Source organism: Salmo trutta, chromosome 14 (assembly GCF_901001165.1).
Source record: "Salmo trutta chromosome 14, fSalTru1.1, whole genome shotgun sequence".
Lineage (NCBI taxonomy): Eukaryota > Metazoa > Chordata > Actinopteri > Salmoniformes > Salmonidae > Salmo > Salmo trutta.
In genome coordinates, this window is record NC_042970.1 from 66037412 (window position 1) to 66055981 (window position 18570).

The 18570-nt window shown below is 42.7% G+C and overlaps 1 protein-coding gene and 1 long non-coding RNA gene across 2 annotated transcripts; both read right to left on the reverse strand.

Annotated features, from left to right (window-relative positions):
- Positions 1-249: 249 nt before the first annotated feature.
- Positions 250-4211, reverse strand: LOC115208686 (keratin, type I cytoskeletal 13). Its single transcript, XM_029776947.1, has 8 exons — positions 3577-4211; positions 3024-3106; positions 2707-2863; positions 2371-2532; positions 2054-2179; positions 861-1081; positions 690-703; positions 250-590 (listed from the first exon to the last, which is right to left on the reverse strand). Exons 1-8 carry the CDS (start codon positions 4063-4065, stop codon positions 541-543), a joined length of 1302 nt encoding a protein of 433 aa, XP_029632807.1. The 5' UTR covers positions 4066-4211; the 3' UTR covers positions 250-540.
- A 9723-nt stretch (positions 4212-13934) lies between these two features.
- Positions 13935-15947, reverse strand: LOC115208687 (uncharacterized). Its single transcript, XR_003881218.1, has 2 exons — positions 15456-15947; positions 13935-14289 (listed from the first exon to the last, which is right to left on the reverse strand). It is a non-coding gene; the product is annotated as an uncharacterized LOC115208687 (long non-coding RNA).
- Between the last annotated feature and the right edge of the window lie 2623 nt (positions 15948-18570).

Genomic DNA, 18570 nt, shown 5'->3' on the forward strand with positions numbered 1-18570 from the left:
TCAATGTCTCTCACATGTTCTGTTTTCCACAGTTGAGTTTTCAGCCATTGTCCACAACTTCCTGACAACCTCCTGACAACCCCACTGTTATATCAAACACAGAGCCTCGAGAGTATTATTTGGTTGTCATGCTTTTTAATAAATACAGGCAACAGATGGGGTGGGGGGGAGGACAATACAGGCTTATGGTAGTCAACTTTTCCAAAAGCTGTCTACCTTATTGGAATAATTTCAGCCACACAATAGCGATTCATATTCACCAGAACATTTATTTTCACAAACAGGATGGTCACACACACTTTGATAGCAAATGTTCATTAGTCCTACTATCTCATCCTGGAACTCCAGTAAGGCTTCCTATGATTGGCAGATATCTTAAAGACAGGTATTATTATTGACCTATCAGGATGAGAGGCATTGCAGTGTTAACGGTACTCCTTAGGTATTTTATTTGACAGCTCTCCTCTTTAGTTGTAACAATGTGTGGTGTTTGTGGGTGTGTTTCTGATAATATTATGCACTGCCAGTAGAGATGGACATCTAGCTGGAAGAGCGCACTGTGGAGGTTGTAACTGTGGTTTTCGATCCCCCTGCAGAAAGTAAATGAGTTACAACATGCTGATAACCTACTATTACAACCATCATATATTATCATTATAAAGCCATTATATAAAATAGATGATATTTACCTGAGCCAACAGTTCTGAAAAGACGGATGGTGAAAAAAAATGTGAAAAAAATTAGTAGGAGTCGTATCTGTCTGAATGATTAATAATAATAACTATGAGTAATATGATTATTTGGGCTGTGTTAAGTGTATGGATGTTTATGGGCATTTCCAATAGATTTGCAGGGTTTACCTGGACTCCTCCCCTTCCAGGAGGCCCCTGTAGGTGGCGATCTCCTGCTCCAGACGGGACTTGATGTCCAGCAGCATCTTGTAATCGTGGCCTTGCGTCTCGATGCTCTGGCGCACCCTGTTTAGCTCCTGTTCCAGCATGTCGATCTGGTTCTGGTAGCCCGAGAGCATGGCGCTGTAGCGGCCATCTGTCTCTCTCAGTGTGTTCTCAAGAGCTGCTTTCTGTGTGGCGATAGAGGTGATACAGGGTCAGTAACAGAAAATGCATTTATAGAAATAAAGAAAATACAACTCAAACCAGCCATAGTTATTGCACTTAATCAACTTTGATAAGCAAATGTCAACAAACTTCTTCAAATACACCATACCAAGACTATATTGAGTAACACAAATATGCCGGCTCCACCAAGCACAGCAAGGTCACTTCTTGAGGTGCTTATTTTAAATGAGATACTGAATTCTGTGAATTCCCAAAAAAGAAAAAAGGAATCGCAGCAGATGTTTATTTTCTTTAAATGACCTTTAGTGGAGGCTGCTTTGGGGGATGACGGCTCATAATAACAGCTGGAACGGCGCTAATGGAATGGCTTCAAACACATAGAAACCATTCCACTGATTCCGCTCCAGCGATTACCATGAGCCCATCCTCCCCAATTAAGGTGCACCAACCTCCTGTGCTTTAGACCAACATGGAATGTTGCCTTGTTACTGCAGCGGGATGGATTGAGATAGATTTACTGAGTTTGATAAGACCCAGCTAAGTTTCCATGGGAGTTAGGCTCTGGCTCTGTCACCTCTGCATTCCTTTGGACATACTCAAACTCTTGCTGTCTTCCAGAGTGGGTGCAGATGCCCATAAAAAGCGAAAAACCTCTTCATAACCCTAACTTCCCTCGTGTCCACTAATCCCCCACTTTTAGCCTTTTCCCACTGCTTTCCCATTTCCCCTCTCCAACTCCATCTCTCTCCATGTCCTCCCCCTTCTTCCCTCCCTTGTATCTCGTCAATCCCTTTCAACCATGTCTATCTTGCTCTTTCCCTCTGTTGAAAGAGAGAAACTACACTCCGGAGGATTGATAAAGAAAATGGTGAAAGAGAGTCAAATGTTGACTGTTGCCAAAAGTGGCATAAAGTTGTGTAAGTTATGGCCCCTAAACTGTGGTTCGTTGTCAGACGTTAGTGATTCTGGCTCACCATGCTGAGCTGTGACTGCAGCTCGATCTCCAGGCCCTGCATGGTGCGTCTCAGGTCGTTGATCTCCGTCTTGGTGGTCTGGATGATCTCTGTGCTGGTGGCCACCTCCTTGGACAGGTTGGCTGACTGAAATACAAACAAACCAGGGCAGCCATTTTAATCCCACTGTAGCTCACTCTCCTGAAGAATTTAAACCACCATCTTCAGAATGATAATGACAGTCAGTTACATATTTTGGTTTTGAAGATTTCATTTGAAAAGATTAGTGTGGGAGACAGTTGGGGAACTTCAGTGAGGTGTGCCATGGCAACGGTTACCTTGTCAGTGAACCATGCCTCCTGGTCGCGACGGTGTTTGTCGATGATGCCCTCGTACTGGGTGCGGATCTCCTCCATCATCCTGGACATGTCCTGCTGGGGTGCTGCGTCCACCTCCACGTTCACTGTGCCGGTGAGTTGAGCACGCATGGCTGCCAGCTCCTGTGGAATCATGGGAAATGGAGTCACTCTCATCCCTCATACTTTCTATCCATCTTTTAAAAACAATCCCTCCCACTAACTTTCTCCTCTCTATTGTCACTGGGGTGTGTTTATATTGAATAACATCTCATTACTGCAATGGAAAAAAGGGAAAAAAGTGAATTGCCCCCACACCTCTATGTGGTTCTTCTTGAGGTAGGCCAGCTCATCCTGCAGACCTTCGATCTGCATCTCCAGGTCGGCCTTGGTCAGAGTGGTCTGGTCCAGCAGGCGACGCAGGTTGGCGATGTCAGCCTCCACTGACTGGCGCATCATCAGCTCATGCTCGAACCTGATTGGTCGGGAGAAAGTGAGGAAGTTATCATGAGTCATTTGAATCCAAACTTGTAGATAAGACATGTACCTTCTGAGTGATTATTTGCTTGTTTGCCTCTAATAACCCAGTGTTGTAAAAGCTGATACTATGGAGCTGATTGAGGAAGTGCCCTTACTTGGTCTGGAAGTCATCAGCAGCCAGTTTAGAGTTGTCAATCTGCAGCAGGATGTTGGCGTTGTTGCATGTGGCATCATTGATCTAAAAGAAAACATGAAAGACTTTCATTGTACACCATGGTTGAGTTGCAGTTAGTCAACTTGGAAGCTGATAGTATTTTGATACGCTGTTGCATCTGTCCCAAAGCTTGTTGAATACACATTCCAGGAGTTAAAGCATGGAACCTTAACATGAATCTACCAGAAAACGCCATCTGTATCAGCTCCTGGAATGACCTTGTCACCTTCATGACCTTCACCTTAATTTGTTTAATTAATAGACATCATCTATAAATGTCAGTGACAGCTCATTGTTTGTAAAACCCTCTGAACTCTGATTAAAAACTATAAGTCAATCCTGAAGTATACTTTATGAATGTTGTGTTCCTTACTCCTACATACTGTAAGCTGATTTTACTTTCCATGGTAGCCTGTCAGCACTGCATATTTAACACTGCAAGATACGAAATGATGGATTTGAACAGCCCATAGCAGACGAGGTCAGCACACTACCTTGTCCTTCAGGTCGTTGATGATGGCCCAGTATTTGCTGTAGTCCCTCTCGGCGGCAGGCCCTTTCTTCTCATAATACTCTCTGATCTGAATCTCCAACTTGGAGTTGGCCTCCTCCAGCGAGCGCACCTTATCCAGGTAGGTGGACAGGCGGTCGTTCAGGTTCTGCATGGTGGCCTTCTCGTTCTGGTGGATGGCGCCGCCATCCAGGGCGCTGGACAGGTTGAAGCCACCACCCCCGCCGGATCCATAGCCGCCACCACCAGATCCATAGCCGCCACCGAAGCCGGCCCCGCCGCCGTACCCGGATGAGACTGAGCGGACGGAGGAAGAGGAGATTCGGGTGCCACCGCCGGAACCACCTCCGTACACGCTGAAGGCCTTGGGGGCGCTGGACACGTAGCCGACCCGGCTTGACATGATGTTGGAGCCCCCGGAGAAGTTCATGGGGCCGCCGCCGCTGGAGCTCCTGTATGAGTAGTAAGACATGCTGACTTGCTGGCTGCTGTAGGTCACTGGAGTGGAGAAGAGAGGAGAGAGGACCGTTGTAGAGCTGGAGCCTCCAGGAGTGTGGAGTTGGACAGAGGGAGGCTGGCTCCTGATATAGTCTGAGCCCTGGGCGGGCCTCGTGGAGGTGGGAGAGGAGGACAGAACAGGGAACGGTCAGGGGGAGGAGAGGGTGACTTTACAACACTCTCCAACAGCCTTGGCACCGGCACAGTCTGTTTGCCTTTAAGGACCAGCGTTCAGTTTCCACCCCTGTGAGGAAACCGTAATGGAATGCCTGTGTGTGTGGTGTGTGTGTGTGTGTGTGTGTGTGTGTGTGTGGGGGGGGGGGGGGGGAGTGTGTGTGTGTGTGTGTGTGTGTGTGGTGTGTGTGTGCGAGAGGGGGTGAGTGTGTATTATTTGCCAGTCGTTAGGTATACATTGTTGAAGTATGCCTTTTTTCCAAGCTAAAGTAAAGTGTTACCTGCCACACCTAAAGTAAACATCTTACTACAGGATAAGTGCTAAGCATACTGTATCTATCATTAAAACTGTGGGTCTCTTTCATTAAAGAAATGAAATGTATTAAATGGTTTTTCCAAGTTACCTATATTGGTACATTAACTGCTAAGATACTTCAGCGTATTCAGCTGAAGACAGCAAATCAATGACCATTTTGTTTATTCGTCAACAAGTGATGAAATGCATCTCAGACATGTGAACATACTGTATATCAAAAATGTGGATTTTATAAAGAAGCAATGAATCTACCCAGAAAGTGTTGGCATGCAGTCAATTACTATTGAGCACCTTATTGATTGAAACATCATTTATATAGTAGAAAACATGACTGTATGAAGACCCCCAGACCACTGTTGTTTTCCATACTCTCAGCCTGGTCCTTTTAGGGGCCCATCTACACAGCCCATTGTTCTCCTTCTACTCCAAACATCCCCTTCAGTGTCCTGTGTCTTTGTGTGTTAGCGTGTAGTGTGCTAGTGTGTGTTAGCGTGTAGTGTGCTAGTGTGTGTTAGTGTGTAGTGTGCTAGTGTGTGTTAGTGTGTATTGTGCTAGTGTGTGTGTGTGTGTTAGACTGTAGTGTGTTAGTGTTTATGTGTGTGTGTTAGAGTGTAGTGTGTGTTTGTGTTTGTGTTTGTGTTTGTGTTTGTGTTTGTGTTTGTGTTTGTGTTTGTGTTTGTGTATAGTGTATAGTGTATAGTGTGTGTGTGTGTGTGTGTGTGTGTGTGTGTGTGTGTGTGTGTATGTCTTCTGTGTTAGTGAACTGAGACTACCAGTGCTGATGAAGTATGTTGTTTTTGGTCGGGTTGAGGTAGAGTGTATGAGGGATGAAGGATGATGAGGGAGAGAGAGCCTCAGGGGGGGGTTTGTGACTGTGTGTGAGATCAGTCTTGGACACTGGCCCGCTCCCACCCCACATCTGGTATCAGCTGCTGAGAAACAGGGAGAGCAAGGAGGGGAATGGGGCCTCATACCTCATACAATCTCTAATAGGGTTGTAGGGGGAGGGGAATGGGGCATCATACCTCATACAATCTCTAATAGGGTTGTAGGGGGAGGGGAATGGGAATGGGGCATCATACCTCATACAATCTCTAACAGGGTTGTAGGGGGAGGGGAATGGGAATGGGGCATCATACCTCATACAATCTCTAACAGGGTTGTGCCTGAGTTGGAGGGGATGGGAATGCATTCACTTTTTCTTCATACATGTGAGAGATGTTAGTAAATTCGAGGGGAAACCACTCCCTGAATGCAAACGAAGAAGAATTGCACGGAAAAGTTTGTTGCAGAGTAATCCAACAATCCATACAGCAGTATACCCATCCCAAAGTTGCTGACTTTATGCAGGCTGTGCAAGCTGTGAAGTGTAAGATTAGTTTTAATCTACAGTAGAAATTGAAACATTTCCAATGTAATTGTGTATTAATTCATTAATTGAATTGCAGTAAATATTCTGTATTCATTGGATTAAAAACAAATACAGAATATAGAACCCTGGTTCTAGAAGTCTCTCCGGTTCATGGAAGTTTTCTACTATTGCTCAACCCGGCGTGTGCCAGTACCTGGCCTTGGCACAGGTGGTGAGAAGTGGGCATAGCAGACAGATACCAGGCAGGTGAATCGTCTGGAGCAGCAGAAGGATGTGGTCACTGACTCACACAGACACTTAAACAACCAACCCATTGTACTGTGTCACGTCGGAGCTTGCAACCTGTAAAAATCAACAAAGTGTCTTAGGCTCATGTCTGGGTGCCTGTTTTCACTTGCACTGAATTAATAATTCACCTTTACAGAGGTGAACGGAAAACTTTCTCTACTGTGTAGATTGTCTGTTTCATTGCCTTAAAGATACTGTAGAGATTGTTATGAATATATATTGAGCTTCAACCCTAAATTGATAAGACAATAAGGTGATATTTGCTGATGAAAAGCAGGTGATATAACAGTTGCAAAAGGTGTGGCTGACCTATCTGAACTCTACAATGCAACTCTCTCTTTGAAGTATATGGCAGCTACTGTCACGCCCTGACCTGAGAGAGCCGTTTTTCTCTGTTTAGTTAGGTCAGGGTGTGATATGGGGTGGGCATTCTATGTATTTTATTTCTATGTTTTGGCCAGGTATGGTTTCCAATCAGAGGCAACTGTCTATCATTGTCTCTGATTGGGAACCATACTTAGGCAGCCTTTTCCCACCTGTGTTTTGTGGGTAGTTGTTTACTGTTTTGTATTTCGTTACCTGACGGAACTGTATGGCTTTTCGTTTTGTTTCTTTGTTCTAGTGTTTCATTGTTTAATAAATATAATGAACACTTACCACGCTGCACTTTGGTCCCCTCTCTACGACAGCCGTAACAGCTACTGTAGCTATGGTGCTACTACGAATGGAATAACAACTCCAAAGAAATCCTTAGGTGTCGGGCATAAAACTGAATGAGGGCCCATTTATTTCACAATGCATTGAAACCCTGTGCCGTTTCTGTGTGTTTCAGAGCAGCTAAATAGAATACGTGCAAGGATATTATATCCTTGCACGTATTGATAACAAGCTGTAGGGTGAGCAATAATTTCACTGTAGTTTTCAAAGAATGACCCCAATCCAACTCTCATATCTTCACTTCCACAAGAAGATAAAAGCTGTAACATCTATAACTAACTGAAGCCTGTAACTGTGTATAACTCAGCTATCACTATACTCTTGAAAAAAAAATCTAGGTAGAAGCCTTTTGTGTTCCATGTAGAACCCAAAAGAGTTCATCCTGGAACCAAAAAAGGTTCTACCTGGAACAAAAAAGGGTTATCCTATGGGGAAAGCCTGAGAACCCTTTTTGAAACCTTTTTTCTAAGATTGTATGTTTATGATGCTTTATGCAAAAGACTCAGGGCTCTATTCAATCTGTATTGCTGAAGCTTTACAGATTGAGCAATAAAAATGTAAAGGTCATTTCAGATTTAGCCGACATATGCAGTGTTTACCGTGAATGCAGTCTCGGCTAAAAAGCATGAACATTTCCTTTAAATTTGTATCACGCTGTAAAGCTGAATTTCTGCGATGCAGATTGAATAGAGCCCTCAATCTAGACTGAATTGACTCAATTTACCTACGCTAGAACTAAGCTCTTGACGTTTGTCTAAGGTGCACTCAAGTCTGGCTTTGTCTGAAAGGGGTTTAAATCAAATGAGTAAAGCCGTAGCTAAGGATGAGTCACTGTAGAAACACTACTCCACCCATGCACTCTCTTTCTTTCCCCATCCCCCTCTCTCTCCCCAGCCCTACAGCTTAGTTAAACACAGGGATAGAAAGGGAAGATAAGAACTCTTGAGAAATGGACTGCCTTTGGAATGGGTGTTTTCGCCTGGGACTGAGGGAGTGCTTTAGGACCGTGTATGAGCCTTACTGACTGTCAGTTGGGGCAAGAAACTTACTGTTGGCATGACAACAAATACAAGGCAGATTGTCTTGTGCTTTTTTCATGGTTTACACTTGTTAGTAGTGTTACAGTCTAAAGATCAATAGGTTTTACTACTTGGTAAAAAAAACATTTAACAACTGATTTAAATTACCTCAATTTAGTGGGTCCATGGAATCTGAGTCATGCATTTATAGTGAATGAAAATGTAAATGTTGGTATGAGACACTTTCTTTATACTTCAATAGCCGTTATCAAGGATACCTCACTGTTTTATACAGTGAGGGAAAAAAGTATTTGATCCCTTGCTGATTTTGCACGTTTGCCCACTGGCAAAGAAATGATCAGTCTATAATTTTAATGGTAGGTTTATTTGAACAGTGAGAGACAGAATAACAAAAAAAAATCCAGAAAAACGCATGTCAAAAATGTTATAAATTGATATGCATTTTAATGAGGGAAATAAGTATTGTCATATTTTTCACATTCAAATTAGTTTTGTGGCAAGCTGTTGCAGCAAATTTGTGGTGACTTCTGAACTTCTGGCAAATAATTCTGGGAAATTCTACTGTTTGTCACAAATTTGCTGAAAATTTGCTGCAAACTCATTATGAATATGCAAGGATTAATAACAACATTGAAATGTCGTATCGACATAAACCAAATCACATATAACTTTAAATGAACGTGCTTCTCACAGAGAAAACTAAACTAACCCTACTAAATATACTGTACTAAACAACATGTATTCAATTTCTTAACAGATAAAAATAAATCCAGCACAACTTGAACTAATCAGACATCCGGACGGGCTGGCCCCAGCTGGTGATGGTAGGCAACAACACATCTGCCATGCTGACCCTCAACACGACGGCCCCTCAGTGGTGTGTACCTAGTCCCCTCCTTTACTCCCTGTTCACCCACAACTGCATAGCCACGCACAACTCCAACACCATCATCAAGTTTGCTGAAGACACGACAGTGATAGGTCTGATCACCGACGGTGATGAGTCAGCCTACACGGAGTAAGTCAGAGACCTGGCAGTGTGGTGGCAGGACAACAACCTTTCCCTCAACGTCAGTAAAACCAAGGAGCTGATTGTGGACTGTAGGAGAAAGAGGGAAGAGCACGCCCTCATCCACATCGATGGGGCTGTTGTGGAGTGTGTCGAGAGCTTCAAGTTCCTTGGTGTCCACATCCCTAAGGACTTAACATGGTCCACGCACCCGCACAGTCGTGAAGAGGGCACAGCAGCGTCTCTTCCCCCTCAGTTGGCTGAAAAGTTTTGGCATGGGCCCTCAGATCCTCAAAAAGTTCTACAGCTGCACCATCGAAAGCATCTTCACTGGCTGCATCACCTCTTGGTATGGAAAATGCACCGCCCTTGACCGCAAAACGCAACAGAGGGTGGTGCAGACAGCCCAGCACATCACTGGGGCCGAGCTCCCTGCCATCCAGGACCTCTATATCAGGCTGTGTCAGAGGAAGGCCCAAAAAATTGCGAAAGACTCCAGCCTTCCAAAACAATAGACTGTTCACTCTGCTATCGTCCAGCAAACGGTACCGGAGCATCGGTTCTCTGACCAACAGGCTCCGAGACAGCTTCTACCCCCAAGCCATTAGACTGCTAAATAGCCAGACTGTTAAATAGTCAATTAATGGTACCCGAACTATCTTGCACTGACCCTACGCACACTCACTAGATTATATATGCAAACCATATATATTCATAAACACTACAAACCCCACACACATTCACATACACTACATACGCCCACACACACTCACACTTTTACACTCATCATGTTATGCTCCTACTCTGTTCTTTATTTTACTCTTATTGTTATCTATCCTGATGCCTAGTCACTTTACCCTGCCTTCATGTACATATCTATGGCAGGTAGCCTAGTGGTTGGAGCGTTGGGCCAGTAACCGAAAGGTTGCTGGATTGAATCCCCAAGCTGACAAGGTAAACAATCTGTAGTTCTGCCCCTGAGGAAGGCAGTTAACTCACTGTTCCCCGGGTGCCGTGGATGTTGGTTATGGCAGCCCACCGATTCAAAGGGGTTGGGTTAAATGTGGAAGACACATTTCAGTTGAATGCATTCAGTGGTACAACTGACTAGGTATCCCCCTTTCCCTACCTCAAATACTTCTTACCTCTGCACATTGATCTGGTACTCCGTGTGCATTTTATTTTATTCCTCGTGTTACTATTTTATTTTTAAACTCTGCATTGTTAGGGAGGGCTCGTAAGCAAGCATTTCACGGTAAAGTCTACACTAGTTGTATTCGGCGCATACAAATAATATTTGATTTGATAGCTATCTGTATTTGTCACACGCACCGAATAAAACAGGTGAAATGCTTACTTACAACCCCTTAACCAACAATTTTTTTTAAAAGAAAGTATTTACTAAAATAAACTGAAGTAAAAAGAATGTATATATAAAAAAAACATTAATTAACAGTAACGAGGCTATATAGAGGGCTATCACATGAATTGTGCAAAATATGATAGCTAATGTTAGCTAACTAGCTAAGTGCTAACTAGCTAGCTAACCGCTAGCCACTACTAACGTTAGCTAGCTAGCCAGTCAGTGGTGCTGACAGATTGAAACTGATATTGCAACAACATGTGTTTCACCCGACCCCATAAAGCATGACATTTCAAACCAGGCATCAATTAGCTAACACAAGTTTAGTAGGAAGTTTATTTAATGAGTTAGGCACAAATCAGACAACTTTGGGTTGATATTCATGTAATAATAAAGAATTCCCCTCGACCACGCCCACAAATTGGGGGAAACAAACATTCCTTCCCAATGACCCCCAGTGTAAAAGAGCCAACTTCATCATTGATTTTTTGTTATGCAGAAATAACAAAACATGCCCGAAACAGTAACCAGGAGAAAACTGTAACCAGGTCAAAAATCCCAACCTATGGTTCGCAATGCTCCCATGGCTTCATGCTATTTGATGTCAGAGAGTGGGAAATGTGGGGACCTGGTGTCCAAGTAGGCTACACATAGCTATGTGTGTGGAAAATATTGAATCACAGGTAAGACATTTAACTTGTTTAGCATAGTTTGTTTGTAACTCCACTCACTACTTCCCAGCTAGCAATGAGGAATCGGCCCAGAAGCGGCCCTCTTCCGGGGGACCGGACCTGATTGAATCTGTCTGGAATCCAGTGTCTGACTCAGCCAGTAATCAAAATGAATGACTGCCCAGAATTGACCTAAGTACATCGGGCTGTTTCCGTCTACCGGAATTCAGCCGACTTTGCCGGCATCTTACCAGAATCTCCCCAGAAGTGGCCTGATGCAAATGTAAATAAATGTATACAAAATTACCCAATTTAGTAATTTGAAATATTACTATTATCCATTTTATGTATACAAATTAAACCCATCCACCCCCAAAAAAATTATGGCGGAGAAAACACCATACACCTGATGATTGTGTCAGCGTGCATGCACCTGGCCCGCCTCAGGAGTCACTACAGCGCGATGGAAAAAGACCATCCCAGGCGGCCAAACCCTCCCCTAACTCGGACGACGCTGGGCCAATTGTGCGTCACCTCTTGGGTCTCCCGGTCGCAGCCGGCACTGTAGCAACGCAGTTTGCGCTGCGATGTAGTGTCTTAGACCGCTGCGCCACTCGGGAGGCTCCAGCCACAAAGTTTTTAATGCTTATCATTTGCCTTGCACAAAGTATCAAACTACAACAATACAACTTAAACAGGACTCTTAAAGAATGTAATTTAAATGTTAACTGTATTTTTTGATCACAGAAACAATGAGAAAATATGTAAAAAATAAATAAATAATGAAATGTTAATTATATAAAGCAGCCCTTGTAATCATAACTCACACTGGAATCGGCCCGAGCCCCAAGTAATACATTTGGGCCAGATAACTCTCAACAGAATCGGTCCGAGGCAAAAGTAATACATTTGGGCCAGATAACTCAAACCGGAATTGGCTCAATCCCTGCATCCTAGCCATAAGTAATACTGCCTAAGGTGGCCCAGACTCGGGCCACATGACATCGGCCGATTCTGACTTTGTGTTTTTGGTCTAGCTTAATGTTCTGGTCGGTAGCTAGCTAGCACTCACTCACGTGTCATGCCCTACAATATTAAGTTTTTCTAAGTAGTGAGAACGCAATGTAGAAATGGAGAAGTGCAATGGAGAAGGCAATGTAGAAAAGTAATCTTAAGACATGCTGTACTTTTCTTAAATGTCGTTTTGTAATTGACTAAAACAAACAGACAATAAAATTGTATTTGAAAAAGGTGACGTTTTTTTCTGTGAGCCCATGGGGTAATGTGGGTAACCACAGGTTGTTTTTCCTACATGCGGGCAGGGCCGCGTCTTGCCATCTAATAACGACTGGGACTATAGCCAAAGACTTTTATAACTAACCCAAGATAGACCAGAGCCTGTTGTTTCCAATGGGAGCAAATTAATCATGATGGGCAAATATGCATTTATTTGCATATTTCCATTAGGGAATGCCTATTTTGTGTAGTGTGCGTGTGCAATAACAAATTTTGCCTTTGCATTCCTTCTAAACAACACATTTTTTTGAAACATTGGCAAAGGGTAAATAAAGTCTACAAAAAGCAGTCCATTCTTTGTTACAGATTCTAGTTTTGGAAACAGAAAACTGTATGGAGGTAAAATGTTTCATCGATGAGAAGATTAGCAGAATGTTGGCCAAAATCCCCCTCTCTCCATCTTCTCCCACTGCCAGCTACTGGGCTTCCTCTCATCACCATTTGGTAGTGTGTGGAAACGCCAAACGGATGCTTCACATTTATACATCCAGTGAAATATCTGTCTCATTGTTCTATCTGTGCTATAGCTTGGTTTCCATTTTCCAAGTAGATTTTCTTCTCCCACTGACTGGTCGTCAACAGTTACTGATCTTGGAACTCATGTCTTCACCAGAAACAGCTTCTGGTAAACTGTTTGCCACTAGTGGCAATAAATATTCTTGCCACGTGTTTGCAACAGATTCACTTATGTGGAATCTTGAGGTAATTATTTTCTAGAAAAAAATCCTCTGGTGAACTGTTTGCCACTAGTGGCAAAAAAATATTATTGTTGCCAAAGGTTTGCTGCAGATTCACCACTGGTGGCAAATATTTGTAAACTTTCTGGCAACATTTCTTTTGCACACTTTAGTTTGCAGCAAATTTACCACAAATTTTCAGGAAGTTTGACACAAAAAAAAAACTTGGAAGGGTACCCACTGTTTTTCTGGAAATAAAACAGTTTACTGTTCTGTATATCACTCCTACCCATCTATCTCTAGTATGTACTGTATCTCTCTATGGCATGGCCCAAACCAGGGGCCTGTATTCAAAACATGTAGACTAGAAGTACGAGTAGTAGGATTAGGAACGCTGATCTAGGACCAGTTTTTTCCTTTTAGATCATTATTCGATAGGATTCTATGATTATATGAGATGCTTTGTGAATATGGGCCCTGGTTACTATTTATTTACAACATGGCTGCCATGGCGATTGCACCTGATCACATAGTACCAGAAGGTGAATATATCATCATAGGGTGTGAGTGTTTTCCTTACTCATTCTTGAATGTCTCCTTGTCTATTGTTAAAGTCTGGATCATCTGGATTACTATCATGAGTACAGATGGATACAGTGTCATAGTGTTGTTGTCATCAACCACAATAACCAATGACACAGTGAGAGCTGATGGCCGGTACACCGTTCCCATGCCTGTCACAAGCCTGTAATTGCCTGTTGCTTAATCTCTGGGTGACAGGTGAAGTTGTTAAATATGTTTGGACTGCAGCATTGAAACCCAATGGCGCGTCTATTGTCACATACATAAACGTTCACGTAGCTTGTGATTGGACTGTAACATAAAAACTGAGATGCATAAAAAAACTAAAGATAACAAAGTAGTTGTTTATGTCTTTATGTCTGCAGCTGTTTATCACCTGTGAATATGGTAAACAACAAAGGTTGACGAGTACAATGGTGTGAGTATGGTAATCATATGTGTTGGGAACTAGCAGAAATACAGTATACAGTATACTTTATGTGAGAGTCAGTGCACTGTATGAGTGTATAATTGAAATATTTGAATTACTCAACCTTGAGGTGCTTGTCATTAATAGTCATGAATGCTAAGCATGAATTCAATGTGTATTCATTAATTATATTGTTTCTTTTATGAGTTCAATTTTAAGTCACATACCATCATCTTTAGATACCAAACATCCGCCATTGTGTTGTGCCTCCTGTGAGTAAAACCCTGCAATATAAACAAGGTTATTGTAAGCCGATTTCACTGGTATATCGGCCTACACTACATCATTGTACTTTTGGATGTAAAAATGCATTCAACATGATGTTGAAAAGGCTGGTCCTCATCTTTATCAAACTTAAATTTGGAAATCTTTTAACGTCAATTAGACATGATGATAAAATATTTTTGTATGATTATGAGCAAGCAGACAAAATATAGTGCTGGGTGAAACAGCCAATGTTTTTCACTGCAGAACATATGCTACTCTGTGATAGTGGTAGAATAATACGATCATGTGGGTGTACATATCTATGTCTAAAATGTTATCCCAGGGCTACAGACAGTACAGACAGTACATTGCCAGAAAGCATAAAGAGGTGTTTAATTAAAATTTGATCTGTTCTTTTCATTGCACGTATCAACAGAGACAGAGTGCCTGTGTTATGTGGCCATCCTTCGTCACCTATCCACACCCATACAATACATCTCTATGGCCACACCCTACTGCAAGTCAAACTGATTGGTGGACATAATACCTGTGGTTATAGTGCACACTCTAGTGGTAGCAGAGAGAGACATCAAAACCACTGAACCTTCCAGATCATATCACAACTGTTGCATAATCATTGACAGAAGTGAAGTCTATAATCCAAGGCACATCCTTTTTTTATTTTGCCAAGTAGGACATGATCCTAGATCATCATTGTTTTGGTACCTGGATCAACAATACAATACCAACAGGGTATAAACCAGGTAGTTTGGCTCCTGGATGCTGATTGTCTGAAAGCTGTGGTATATGAGACAATATACTATGGGTTTGAGGCAAAACTTCTTGTTTACTGGTCTAATTATGCTGGTAACCTGTTTATAATAGCAAAAAGTCACCTCAGGGGTTTGTGGTATACAGTGGCGATCCTTCATTCAGAGCCCCACTTGTTTTGAGCCCCAACTGTTTAGCAAAAAAATGTATACGTATATATACAGCACCAGTCAAAAGTTTGGACACACCTACTCTTCAAGGGTTTTTCTTTATTTTTACTATTTTCTACATTGTAGAATAATAGTGAAGACATCAAAACTATGGAATAACACATATGGAATCATGTAGTAACCCAAAAAGTGTTAAACAAATCAGAATATATTTTATATTTGAGATTCTACAAAGTATTCACCTTTAGCCTTGATGACAGCTTTGCACACTCTTGGCATTCTCTCAACCAGCTTCATGAGGTAGACACCTGGAATGCATTTTAATTAACAGGTGTGCCTTGTTAAAAGTTAATTTGTGGAATTTCATCCCCCCCGGGGGGCTGGGGGATGAAACTGACAGGGCCCGATCCGGACCTCCGCGGGTAGCCAGCAAGTTCTCCAGCCGAATGGACATGTCCACCAGCTGGTCCAAGGTGAGGGTGGTGTCTCTACAGGCTAGCTCCCAACGGACGTCCTCGCGCAAACTGCACCTATAGTGATCGATCAGGGTCCTGTCGTTCCGTCCCGCGCCGTCGGCCAAAGTCCAGAACTCTAGGACGAAGTCCTGTGCGCTCCTCGTCTCCTGCCTTAGATGGAACAAACATTCACCCGCCGCTCGGCCCTCAGGTGGGTGGTCGAACACTGCCCGGAAACGGCGGGTGAACTCTGGGTAGTGGTCCCTCGCCGAGTCTGGCTCGTTCCACACCACGTTAGCCCACTCCAGGGCTTTGCCAGGTATAGCTCCAGCTGGAGTAAGAACCCCTGGCACCCGGCAGCCGTCCCATCGTACTCCCTCGGGAGCGCGAGCCGAATTCCACTGGAACCAGGCAACGAAGGAGATGGTTGTGGGACTGGTTGGAGTGTGGCTGGTGGAGGTGTAGGAAGGCCACCTCTCTCCCATCTTTCCATCGTCGCCATCACCTGATCCATCGCGGTCCCCAGACGGTGTAATGCTGCCATGTGGTGTTGTATGCGCTCCTCCATAGATGTCGGGAGCGCGTCAGCTCCTGCTGACTCCGTCATATTCGGGTGCAGGATTTTGTTGCAATATGTGTTAGAGGTAGGTGAAGGAGTCAAGCGCAGGAGAGCAGAGATGTCCAAGTAGCATCTTTAATAGGCAAGTCCACAAAAAAGGACAGGTACAATACCAAACCCAAAACACCGCCCGCGACACAAGAGAACACAGTACTCACGGAAGGACGAAAAACAACGCTCCTAAACTTATACACACTCAGTATAAACGTGAATAAACCTGAGGCACAACCTCAACGAGCAACATAACATGAATGATCCCGCACAGACCTAAGCAGGCAACAGGGGTAATTATACACAGAAATTAAAGCAAATGAACCCAGGTGTGAAAGAACCACAGACAAAACAAACAGAAAAAGAAAAATGGATTGGTGATGGCTAGTAGGCCGTCGACGCCGACTGCCGAGCACCGCCCGAACAGGGAGAGGAATCACCTTCGGTGGAAGTCATGACACAATGAGTCATCATAATGCTGCGTCAAATGTACATGATCCTAGGGGCATTGGCAAACACAATGTAAGTAATTTAATTTATCTACCCATAATTGCACCGAGTACATCTGTTTAACCTACAGCTATTGTAAGCAGTAATCATGAGCCTATAAATCAGAGTTACACTGTTAGCACTGAGGCGATGTGCAATAGTAGGAAGACTACTTTATGCAGCTCAACCTGCACCATCAGCTCCAATGTAAATAACATGAGTAAGTCTACCTCTGATAAGCTTCCGAGTAAAGCATTAAAAACAATCAAGCAACCCAGAAAAGTGCTAAAAATAGCCCATATTAACATATGTAGCCTAAGAAACAAGGTCCATGAAGTCAATAACTTGCTTGTAACAGATGACATTCATATTCTGACTATCTCTGAAACTCACTTAGATAATACATTTGATAATACAGTTGTAGCAATACATGGTTATAACATCTACCGAAAAGACAGAAATGCCAACGGAGGCGGTGTTGCGGTCTATATTCAGAACCACATTCCTTGAAAGCTTATAGACAATCTCATGTTAAATACTGTTGAAGTAATATGGCTACAGGTTCATCTGCCTCACCTAAAGCCCATTCTTGTGGGAAGCTGCTATAGACCACCAAGTGCTAACAGTCAGTATCTGGATAATATGTGTGAAATGCTTGATAATGGTTGCGTTATCAACAGAGAAATATATTTTCTGGGTGATTTAAATATTGACTGTCTATCATCAAGCTGCCCACTCAGGAAACAACTTCAAACTGTAACCAGTGCCTGCAACCTGGATCAGGTTGTCAGTCAACCAACCAGGGTAGTTACAAACAGCACAGGAATTAAATAATCAACATGTATTGATCACATTTTTACTAACGCTGCAGATATTTGCTTTAAAGCAGTAAAAATATCCATAGGATGTAGTGATCACAATATAATAACCATATCTAGGAAAACCAAAGTTCCAAAGGCTGGGCCTAATATAGTGTAAAATACATTTTGTAGTGATTCATATGTTGATGATGTAAAGAATATTTGCTGGTCTGTGGTGTGTAATGAGGAGCAACCAGACGCAGCACTTGACGCATTTATGAAACTACTTATTCCAGTTATTAATAAGCACGCACCCATTAAAAAATGACTGTAAAAACTGTTAAATCCCCTTGGATTGATGAGGAATTGAAATATTGTAAGGTTGAGAGGCATGAGGAAAAAAGGTATGGCAATTAAGTCTGGCAGCCCAACTGATTGGCAAACGTACTGCAAATTAAGAAATCATGTGACTAAACTAAATAAAAATAAACTAAACTATGAAAGAAAGAAAAATTATATAAAGAATGATAATAAAAAGATTTGGGGCACCTTAATTCTTGAGCGTCTCGTCCCGCAAGCGGGATCAACATCCAGCGAAAAACTCCTAGCGACATTAGCATAACGGAATATAATATTTTTTTTTTTCAAATATAGGACTGTCTCATATCGTTTTATAGATACACCTCTCCTGAATCGACCCACGTCGTCCGATTTCAAAAAGGTTTTACAGGAAAAGCAAAACAGATTATGTAAGAGGAGTACATGGTAAAAGTAGCAACATAGCAATTTTCCGACCAACCACATGCATCACAAATAACCAAAAAACAGCTAAATGCAGCACTAACCTTTTACAAACTTCATCAGATGACACACCTAGGACATCATGTTACACAATGCATGCATTCTTTTGTTCAATAAAGTTCATATTTATATATAAAAACAGCATTTTACATCAGCACCTGACGTTGACTAACTATTTTCCCTCAAATGCATCCCGGGAAAC